This window comes from Colletotrichum godetiae (assembly GCF_030913485.1).
Source record: "Colletotrichum godetiae strain CBS 193.32 chromosome Unknown BDP55scaffold_3, whole genome shotgun sequence".
In the NCBI taxonomy this organism is placed as follows: domain Eukaryota; kingdom Fungi; phylum Ascomycota; class Sordariomycetes; order Glomerellales; family Glomerellaceae; genus Colletotrichum; species Colletotrichum godetiae.
The window spans coordinates 128,981-139,755 of NW_026851251.1; the positions used below are offsets into that span (position 1 = coordinate 128,981).

Consider the following 10,775-nt stretch of genomic DNA (forward strand, 5'->3'; position numbering starts at 1 on the left):
AGATACCATCATCGTCTAGTCTAATTCTAAGCACTTCAGTAGACATTTCGATTGGGATGAAAAAGGTGAAGGTGAAAGCAAAAATGAACGGACCTACCAATCCAGAATTCGAGTGATCGGAACCTTGATGTAAACCAGAGACTGCAGAATTTAGTCAAAGATCAAGACCCTCTACCCGTCGACCTCCAGAGCCTTTCGTGCTGTTGAGGGCCGTGAAGCTGATCATAAGGTGAGGGAGGACAGGCAGGCAGCATCAGATGAGGGAGAGACCCGTTCGTGAGGGTATATTCAAGTAATGTGAATACACACCTCACCCCATCGCTCCCTCCCATGGGTGATGCCTTTTTTCCTTCCCTCTTTCCCTCGACAGCCTAAAGACCGCCCACGAACTGCCCTTGACTGAATCCTCCTTTCTCATTCCTATATGTATCCCCCTTCTTATCCTCTCCTCTCTCGTCCATCTTTTTTCCTTCACGCTTCCACTCACGCTTCGACCTTAGCTTTAAGATCGCCTTTATCACCTCTTTCTCTTGCACGATCATATACGTTAAGCGTCAAGACGTTGATCAACTTACATTAGACCGAAAGCTTTCCCCAATGTTTTCGGCATCAAGTATCTCCATCTCAAACCAGCGCCCTCGTCCATTGACGGTAGCACCCAGACAGCAATCAGTACATCGCTCTCTTTGTGCCCTATCAACTTGAATTTTCACTGACATTCACGATAGAAATGGCTCAGAACGATGCTCAAAGACTTGCTCCCCACGACCAGGTCCTGGCGTCATGCTTGGCCCGGCTCGACCTCGAGAATGCCCAAGCTCGAAGGGCCTCTGCCGCTCCTGTGGCTGCCACAGCTGCTGTTGGTGGCAAGAGTGGTGGCAGCACGAGCAGCAGCAGCAGTCTGAGCGGTCTCGGTCGTGGCGGAAGCAAGACTACAGGAATTCAAGGTGGCACCATGGTTAGAAGAGCATCAGCTGCAGGCTCCCTCAACGGCACCCTCAAAGCTGGACCTTCCAACACTGCCGACGTCGAGCAGCTGGTTTGCATCGACACACAACCCTCCAACGCCAGCAAAATAACTACAACAAGCCATAGCAGAGGCTTTGCTCCAATGCGTATGGTTGCTGAGCAGCGGGGCCAAGTCACTCATGCACCTCACAAACAAGCGATCTCACGGTTTGCAAAGGAGTTCTACAACCTGCCGTCCAACTACGCTGGCGACGCTTTGAACCTTCGCAATCAAAGTGCGGCATGCAAGGATGAGGAGAACACAGCACTCTTCATCCCCGAACTTCCAGCCAATTGCACTCATACGATGCTGCTGGGAGCTGTTGCTCGTTGTGCGCCAGTGGGGAAAGTCTATGCAGCCGTCATCAACGCTGCCAAACCAGCTGAAGGGCAGCTTTGTGCCGCAGCAAAGATGGTATTCTTTGACCGGGCTGGCGCTGAGAATTGCTTTAAGGCCATCAAGCAGGGAAGGCTCATTGTCGGAGGGCGCCGTCTTAGAGTTGTCTGGAACAGAACCAAGTCTGCTGCACAGCCAGACACCAGCAACTCAAGGGTTGTTCTAATCCCGGGCCCGTCTGGGTTGGTCAAACGCAATGAGCTCGAACACTGGTTCTCAAAGTACTTCGAGTACCAGACAGAGAGCGTCTTGGTTCGCAAGCAGACTGGACCCCAGGTTACAATGCTGGAATGGCGGTTTGGAAGCTTCCGAGCACAAGCAGAGGCCGCTACTTTACTCCTTGGTCAGGAGGAATTTGGGAATACGAAGTTGGAATGGCATTGGGGAGTGGACCCTTGCGCCTAGAGATCTTCCAAACTGTTGGAAGTAGAATCGGCGGATCGGTTGTTACGGCACGGGAAGTGCGGGAAGTCAGAACGCCAGAAGGTTAGTGTTGGCGAGGCTGGCTGGGAGGAAGTGGACATTGTTTTGGATGTTTTGGGCGTTTTGAGATTTCGTTTTTAGAAGAAAATACAACCAAAGACACGATTACGGTCGACCAAAAGGGGATGTGCACCAGGATATGCAATGGAAAGTCAGAGTGAATGCAGGCAGATCAAAGAAGCTTTTGCCAAGGGGACAAGCTGGGATGGAACGGTTCGCTCATCGGGGGGTGGAGGTGGAGATGCGCTGTGCGACGGTGTCTCAGGCTGTGTGGAAGCTCGTGGCATCTTGCTTGGGTGCTTGGCTTTGTCGATGGCAGACCCAGTTGTTCGTCTTGGGGAGATCCTAGTGTGAGTCTTTTCCTCTTGGCTGGTCTTGGCTCATATCGGCTTCATCTTGGTTTGACCTGGTTCGACATTTGGTTTTTGCTTACTACAGTAGGCACCGATCGTAGGTTCTCGGAACAATGGGCGTTATAGGCCCAGGTCTCTTGGAGTTGAGCCTCCCTCGTTCCCCCGTCCTCTTCCCCGTCCCTCAGCCCCCTTGTGTTGTGCGCGCGTTCCGTCAAAAGTCTGTGCTTGGCTGCCTCCCTCGGAAAGTTCAGGTGTCCTTACTTTGTGTTCCGTCCGAAAAAAAGTCAATTGTATGGACGGTGGTTCCTTGCGACTTCAGGGCGGGTTGCAGTTAGACGCATCGGACGCCCGCCCGCCTGCTGCATAACTTTGCCCAGATGCTGAGGTTTTGAGAGAAGCCTCGGCACTTTACCAGGAACCGGGAGACTACTGTGGCAGACCAGACAGTGACACTATCCGTAGAAGGGAGGACGGAGATGAGAAGCAACGTTCCCCCATGTCAGCGTGGTCATTGATTATGGACAACTTTTGAAGAAAAAATGATGAAGGCAGTGGCTGGATGCGCGTGGAACTCTGAGAAATCTTGAAATGAAAGTCTTGGCACAATCTCTTTAACTGGTGGAGGAAGAGGGAAGGAAGACGGTAGTGACGGTAGTGACGGTAGTGTGCAGGATTGCAGCAACTTGCAGTAAGGTACCTACTCAGTGCTGGCGTTGCATTCTATTAGGGAAATGCTCCGGGACTTTGATGGTCTTCAGGGGTCTGCGATGGCTTTGTGACGTCGTTTGGCGTCGTTGGGCTGCTGCTTATCTGCACGACGTTTTGTCTTGGCGAATATTTCCTCCCTCCCCCCCCCTTGCCTGCATTACCGCCAGTCTGTGAGTGGTGTCGCTTCTTTTTGATGATGCAGGCTGGCTGGAGTCTGGACAACGCGAAGGTGAAAAAACAACAACAAACCAAAACATAACATGAAGCCTCGATACACGAATGGACCAGGCTTCCAGAAAGCAGGGCGTGTCTGCCTTTCCTATCGTCCGTACCTTACCAAGGACTCAAATTCCAATTACCACCTCTCTCTCTCTCTCACGCGTCGCATCCTCACACACGGACGGGAAAAAGTATCTTGTACTTTTGGTTTCACGGCATTTCAGGCGGCGCCCGTCGAACGAGCCAGCTGGCCAGGTGTACCCATACATACACACACACACACACGTACGCCCGCCGTCGCTCTCTCTTCCCAAGTTCCCACTCGTCCAACAATGCACAGGGGTTCTGTCAGAGCTCTTGGCATGACAGCAAGCTTGGCTGTGCCTTGATTCACCGACTCTCAACACGCCTCTCTCTCTCTCTCTCTCTCTCTCTCCCTCCCTCCCCGAGCAAGGTTTCTCTCGCTAGTATTGAGTCTGCATGTGTATCCGTACCTTTTTTCTTTTTCTTCGGCTCCCCTTGCTACATATGCTGCGAAGCCGAACATGTCACGAACTCTCTTGCTCTCTTTCGGATTGATGTCCCCTCAAACCACCGGTCCACCGTACACAGTTCAAGCATCACTTGCACAACAGCAACAAGACAATACCTAGATTCATACTCAGGTTTCCCCTTCTCACCGACTGGTCAGCAGCGAGAGAGAGAAAGCTCAAGTTGAAACGTACTCGCCCCGAAACCCCCCCAGGCCCGGTCCAGCCCAGCCCCCCCGGACAACCTTGAACACACAACCCCTGCTACCGCTACCACTACCCGCGGCCACCACATCACCGACGGACTGGACCACGTTGATCAAGACTGGGGAACGAAGGGCCCTCACTTCTTCTCCATCTCTTGGAAATCCGTTTATTATATCCCCCCTTCCCCCATCTGCTGTTCGTCCAGCCACACTGTCAAAAGTCTTGGTATTGGGGCTGTTCCACACTTCTTCACCGTTCCTCATCCCAGTGATACAACCTCGGTGTACCCGCCTTCTTCGACTCCATATAAGATATACTTCCCGCCTTCACAGCATTCCCACTTCCTCCAAGTGAAGCACCTTAGCAAATACATAGTATATCCTGTCTAGACAAACATAGACGACTCAAACCGCCGTCATGTCGGCTCCGAGGTCACCCTACCGCCAGAGCCACAGATCGTCAACCGATGGACGATCACGGCGACGAGAATCAAACCACCCCATCATCCCTCCCGAAAAGGCACGCACTTCCAACTACTCTTCCCGCGGCGGCGACGAGCTGCCGAGTCACAATGGGCACCTCCACCGAAAGCCTCCGCCAGGTAGCAAAGTCAGAGTCAAGCCGTCCGGCGAGAGTGGCCGCAGGGGATTTCACCCCTTCAAGTTCCTCAAGATTTCCTGGAAATCATCAAGTCGAGCTTCCCTACTCTGCAACTTCCTCTGGCCATTTGTACCTGCCGCTTTTGCCGTTCGATACATCCGACCAAACGACCATGTCCTCATCTTCATCCTCACTTACATCGCCATGATCCCCTGTGCCAACATGGTTGGTTTCGCCGGCCAGGAGCTTTCCCGGAAAGTCAGCCACGTCTTTGGCGTGCTGATCGAGACGACGTGAGCCAAGCCCGTTATTCTGCCGCAGTATATGATGCTAATTCTATTTCGCAGCTTTGGATCCATTGTCGAAATCATCCTCTTCATGGTACTTCTCGCCGGAGACCAGTTCACCGTTATCAAGGCTGCCATCCTGGGATCCATCTTGGCAACTATGCTTCTCTGCTTGGGATTGTGCTTCATTGCCGGCGGCATGCGACGAGATGAAGCCGAGTTCAGCGAGGTTGTCAGTGAGGCAGGTAGCGGCTTGCTCCTCACAGCGTAAGTAGAAACCTTTCCACTGACGATGTTCACCCGATGTTAACAACCGTGACCAGCGGTGTCGCCCTCGCCATCCCGACCCTCTTCGCCAACTCGCTCGAAAACCAGCTCACGGTCGAAGAACTCGGCAGCAAGACCCGCCACATCTCCCGCATCGTATCCTGCCTCCTCATCATCGCCTACGCCGTCTACGTATACTTCCAAGCCCGCACCCACCACGGAATCTACGACGCAATCTTTGAGCACGACGAGCAGCGCGATCACGACAAGCGCAAGGACATCAACAAGCCTAAGCTGACGCTGACTGAGTGCCTCGTCGCCCTCGTCATCTCCATTACCCTGGTGACGTTCATGGCCATCTACCTCGTCGAGCAGATCGCGCCCATTGTCGAGAAACACAACATCTCGGACCCATTTATGGGCCTCATCCTCGTGCCCCTTGTCGAAAAGGCCGCCGAGCACCTGACGGCCGTCGACGAGGCGTGGGACAACCAGATGAACTTTGCGCTGTCGCACGTCCTCGGCGCCACGCTGCAGACGGCGCTCTTCAACGCGCCGCTTGTGGTTATCGTCGCGTGGGGTCTGCACAAGCACATGGATCTCGTCTTTGAGGTGTTTGATATTGGCATGCTCATCTTGGCTATCCTGACGGTTGGAAATTTCTTGAGGGATCAGAAGAGTAATTACCTCGAAGGGTTCTTGAGCGTGACGATTTACGTTGCTATCGCTGTGGCTGCGTTTTACTATCCCACGCTACATGGCGGTGCTGCTGCAGAGGGTGGGGGTGCGGAAGGGGGCCATTGAGGCGGCGTGGGGATATGTATGTGTATGAATGGGATGGGAAGAAAAGGAAATAACAATAACGATAGTCACGAAAGAAATGTACATGATTTCTTCTTTTCTGGGAGGTACTATTTACGGGGAGTCCAACGGTGTATAATCAAAGAGATTGGTCAAATTGCAACATGCAAAGTGCCTTAGTCCCAATGGCTCTACACGTTATATCGCATAATGAGATGTGAGACAGAACTTGCCATGATCAGTCTGATATTGCATTGCTAGGAAGGATACATATCGGCTGGGTATCCGCAGCGCCCACCCCCATGTCACGCGTGTAAGTGCAAACGAAGCGAAGCTTGTGTGCGAAATCTTTCCTTGCTCCCCCCCCATCCCGCGGAGATATCCAAATACGCCGTTAAAAACTGAAAGGAGCCCCCCGCTGATAAGCAACAATTTGTAAACATGCCGGTTTTCCGCCCCCGACCAAAAAGATTTGAGTTAAAGCCTCCCTTCGGAGATGCTCGATTCTCTGCAACTACCTAACTCTCCATCTCTCTAGATGCTCTGTCGTTGATACAAACTCCACCCACACCCTCCATCTAGACTACGGCCCGGCGCGGTGGCGGCTCTGTCTGCTGACCAGGGAGGGGACCTGTGTGCCGAACTTCCGAGATCCGTGGGCCCGGGGTCACGCGAACGGGGCGTTTTGACGCCCCCTAAGATGCAGAGTTGGCTACCGTAACTTTTTTGGACAGTGACTAGAAGAATAACAAATCGTCTTCCTTCCATCCGAGGCTAGCAAGACTGGCGCGAACCCCCTTCTCCAACGGTTCCGGTCCGCAGACGAGGACGAGCTCATCGTCGCCGCCGCCGCACTTGCCCACCTCCCTCTCGAAAAAGGCGGCGTCCATGCGACCCGTCAGCCCCGTCCACTCCGGCGCGGGTTTCGTTAGGGAGTACACCAGCCGGCACTTATCCGGCCCGGCGGCGGCGGCCATGGCGTCGAGCTCCGCGCGGCAGAGGATATCCTGCTCGACGCGGTTGCCGTCGAGGACGAGGCACGTCGTCGGGTCAGCTTCATCTTTGAGTACGGCGCGGAGGACCTGGAAGATTGGCGTGATGCCGGAGCCGGCACAGATCATGACGAATCGTTTCACGGTGCGGTGTTTCCCCGAAATGGAGCATAACCCCTTACCGAGGTACTCAAATTTGCCAATGGGGCCCTTGAAGTCGACAAAGTGGCCGACGGGGATGGCGTCGAGGGCCTGCGTCATCTTACCGCCCGGCTGGCCGCCGGGGGCGTCGTAGTAGATCTTGACGAGGACGTGGAGTTGACCCCGTTCGGTGCCCTCTGATATGGGTGTGTAGGCACGGATGATGGCTTCGCGGGTGGCGGGGTCACGGAGGCGCATCATGAGGTGCTGGCCGACGGGCAGCCCGGCGATTTGGTTGGCGTGTTCAAGGGTGAAGGTGAAGATTTTGGTGTCGGAGGAAATTTTCGTCTTTCTCGAGAGGATGCCCTTTGTCCAGGTCTTGGACTGGAGGAAGACGGCGCGAGGGGAGGCTTGGGCGTCTACTACTACGACCTCGCCTTCGCTTAGAATCTTTTGGGCTGCGGAATCGAGGGTGCCAATGTGGTATTGAGGCATCATGGCCTTGGCATTTTCGCTGTCTTGAGGGATAGTGTTAAAACAAGGCACCTTGCAAAATGGGATGGCTGCAAACTCACGAATGGTCAAGAACTCTTCTGATACGTCCTGCGCGGCTGCTCCAAAGATGGATGCTGCACCTCCAGGATGGCCTTCTAAGAAAGGGGTGCCGTCGTACACTTCGTTGTTAACGACGAACCAAGGCTCCTCTTCGCCCTCGTGCTGGCGCAGCTCGTCAATGGAGATGGCCCGCTTGACAGTGTCCTTGGTCATACAGATTTCCTTGACAGGCTCCAGCTCTGTGGTATTGTCGGTCTCGCCCTCGACCTTCTCACCCCAGAACCCGTTGGCCAGGTTTCCACCGGCCTTCTTGACGCGGTCCATCCACCCGCCCGGCATGAGAGCCGGTTGCGTGGGGTGCTCGAAACGAAGGCTGTGCCCTTCTCTGTGGATGACGACCCTGAACCACGGATTGTTCATCATGCCCAGAACGCTCCAGTACATATCTCTCGGCTGCACCATCATGCCCTCGTCCATGGCGCGGACCATGACGTCCGCCGCGTCCGCGAGGTGGGCGACGGGGATGTCCAGGTCCCAGAAGCACCAGCAGAAGCAGCTCTCTCTCCAGTCCATGTCCACGCGGCCGCCGTAGAGGGTTTCGCCCTCGGGAGCGAGTCGATACGTATCTTCGGGGTAGTTGATGTTGGCGAGGAGCCAGGTCTTCCCGCGGTCTAGAGTTATTTCTACTCGGGTGATGCGTCGTCCGCCACCGCCATACGCGTATCCGCGGACGTTGTAGGACTCTGGACCGTTGGTCAGTGGCAGAATCTCGTCGTGCGCAGGGTAGCAGGTGGCGCTATTCGTGTTGAGGTCGTAGATGGCGTAACGTTCATCTTTCCACACTTCCGGGAGGTCGGCGCTGGCATCTGGAGAGACCATGGTAGGGAGCACGCGGTTGTCGTAGATATGGTACCAGTTGTCACTCGGCTCCTTCGTCACGATGATCTTCTTGAGCCACTTTACGCTTCTGCCGCCGATCTGCCCGGGAATAATGATGCGTACTGGCTTTCCGTGGTCGGGGTGCAGCAACTCGCCGTTCATGCGGTAGCAGACGGTCACACCGCGGTTGGGGTCCATGCACCAGTTGAGCTTGATGCTCGTTCCATAGTATCCGTTGGGCAGCTTGTCGGCGCCCTCGAAACAGACGTATTTGGCGCCCCTCTTGGGCATGGCTTTGGCGAGCAGGTCGCCTATGGAGACACCGGTCCAAATGGCTGTTGACAGGCCCGCGGCGCCCCATGAGAAACCTTTGGACTTCCTAACCATGTTCTGTTCTTTCCGGCGGTTGCCAGCACATACGAGGGTGACAGGGTAGGTGATCTGCTCGTAGTCTGAGATGAGGTCTCTGAGTGTCATTTTGATGGGGTTCTCGACCAGGCCCTCGACGGTGAACTCCCAGTCAAACATGTCCTCGTCGTCGACTTTTGGCACGGGACCGTGGTTGCGTACATAATGCAGGTCTTTGGTGGTGATGAAGCCTTCGTCGTACAGCTCGGTCAGGGGAGCCTCGACGTTGAAAGGGTGAAGTCCCGTTAACCGTATGAGTCTAGGATCTCGGGTGACGTGGCTGTCGGGTGTCTTGAGGTCTTCCGTAAGGACCTTGTTGACTCTGGACTTGGGAGGTAGGGGATATGTGCGGGGCCCCTCAACGATGACCTCGTCTAATAAGCATCCTGATATTGAGCAGTCTGATCCGCCGTCGACGCTATAAGATTGACCCTCTCTTACTGTCGTTGCCGGACTTGGAGGGAAGCTGAGCTCCTTTTTGGCGTGTGATTCCCGTAAGGATATCATTCCAGGAGCGGGGAGAATATCCATGGTTGATAATCGCTGTCTATGAATGCCTCGTAGGCGTGATGAGGAAGAGTGGATGAAGCTGAGCAGGATAGGCCTCCGGGTAACAGTTGTCTTAGTCGTTGATGACAATCATAAGCTAGCCATCAAATTGCTTAGACACTAGGTAGGAATTACTCAAGTATCAAACGAGAAAAACAAGGCTCGATGCAAAGTCGCTATGGAGCAGAGTAGATAGTCAGAAATCATGAGAGAAAAGAGAGAATTTACGGACGCCGGGCAAGGATGGAATAAGTAACAGTGATGAGTGGGTTTGGGTTGGTGGAGGTGAGAATTGGATTTCCTGGGGCCGGAGTCTGGTGTCTGTGGTGTGGGCGGGCCAGACGCACGACAGGGGGCGAGGGGGATGGGGAATTGCTGCATGGCATGACATGACATGGCAAGTACTTCGTACGGATACATGGCCAAAGATATTAGGCCTTGCTTGGGGATCGGGTGGGATAGTACAACATCGCATCATCAGATGGAGGTGACGCTAAGATAAAGGCTCATCGGGAAAGGGCCGTGGACAGGCAGGATCATCTTTCCGAGAAGCGTCGCTGACGGGTGGACAAGAACGTACACAATAAGATAATTAGAGAAAGTCCCGCCCTTGTACAGAACCTGCCGTGCCATATTCCATCCTCGCCAGAGACTTTAGCTTGAGTGCCCTCGTTGGCCTTGGTGAAAGTGTCGTGTAAGTGAAAAGACGATTCGCCGGCGAATGAGATCGACCAGACGGCCCCGAACCTGGCGACTTACCCTATTCGACGGGCACAGGACGGCGTGAGGCGAGGAGATGTAACATTCCAGCTAGGAAGGGAGTGGGCTCTACGTGTTGAAGAGTTCCGCGGAAGAAGACACACACTAACACTACTGGCAGGCTGGAGCGGGATTCTTATCAGTTGGCGTCATTTTTCTCTTGGACAGTTTGACGTTGGCGGTTGGACTGATGCCATTGGGGCGATAAGGGTTCAAAGCAACGGACGAGGGAAATCTCAGCGGAGATGCTTCATTCGACTTTTCCTCTCTTTATCGGCTCGGCATTTCCAGGTCCTGGATTGGTCAAATGGTTCGAATGGAACCCCGATCGGGATCCACGCGCCCCTGGGTCCGGGAATGGCCCGTGGAAAGGGTTAAGAGGATCCCGGATCGGGGGAGGGGGGGTTCTCTGCCCATGCCCGTCCGGTTGGCGGCCGCATGAGCCGTACTTACCTCGTCTCTCGAGGCCGCACTTAATCATGTTCACATCTAATTTTGTAGACCTATTGCGCTTGTTCAAGCTAAAAAACGGGAATTGGTTATCAGTTGCAACTGCCGCACCAATGCTGTAATGGTCAGCAGGGTGGTGAGATCTGTTTTACTATTGACAAGTTCAGTGATGCATTATAACA

The 10,775-nt window shown here is 54.2% G+C and overlaps 4 protein-coding genes across 4 annotated transcripts; 3 read left to right on the top strand and 1 right to left on the bottom strand.

Annotated features, from left to right (window-relative positions):
- Positions 1-458: 458 nt before the first annotated feature.
- BDP55DRAFT_710397 (uncharacterized protein) lies at positions 459-1,810 on the top strand (the record flags this gene model as incomplete). Its single annotated transcript, XM_060578153.1, has 1 exon — positions 459-1,810. The coding sequence occupies exon 1, from the start codon at positions 731-733 to the stop codon at positions 1,808-1,810; it is 1,080 nt and encodes a 359-aa protein (XP_060435421.1). The 5' UTR covers positions 459-730.
- A 1,355-nt stretch (positions 1,811-3,165) lies between these two features.
- On the top strand, positions 3,166-3,613 carry BDP55DRAFT_644342 (uncharacterized protein). The gene has a single exon (XM_060573579.1). The coding sequence runs from the start codon at positions 3,210-3,212 to the stop codon at positions 3,555-3,557; it is 348 nt and encodes a 115-aa protein (XP_060435422.1). The 5' UTR covers positions 3,166-3,209; the 3' UTR covers positions 3,558-3,613.
- A 709-nt stretch (positions 3,614-4,322) lies between these two features.
- BDP55DRAFT_723320 (calcium/proton exchanger) lies at positions 4,323-5,863 on the top strand (the record flags this gene model as incomplete). Its single annotated transcript, XM_060578729.1, has 3 exons — positions 4,323-4,798; positions 4,853-5,059; positions 5,116-5,863. 3 exons carry the CDS (start codon positions 4,323-4,325, stop codon positions 5,861-5,863), a joined length of 1,431 nt encoding a protein of 476 aa, XP_060435423.1.
- Positions 5,864-6,597: 734 nt separating this feature from the next.
- On the bottom strand, positions 6,598-9,366 carry BDP55DRAFT_723321 (uncharacterized protein; the record flags this gene model as incomplete). Its single annotated transcript, XM_060578730.1, has 2 exons — positions 6,598-7,511; positions 7,569-9,366. 2 exons carry the CDS (start codon positions 9,364-9,366, stop codon positions 6,598-6,600), a joined length of 2,712 nt encoding a protein of 903 aa, XP_060435424.1.
- Positions 9,367-10,775: the final 1,409 nt, after the last annotated feature.

Bases quoted from the DNA above. Each gene is read 5' to 3' on its own strand.
- BDP55DRAFT_644342 (XM_060573579.1), top strand. From the start codon at position 3,210: ATGAAGCCTCGATACACGAATGGACCAGGCTTCCAGAAAGCAGGGCGT.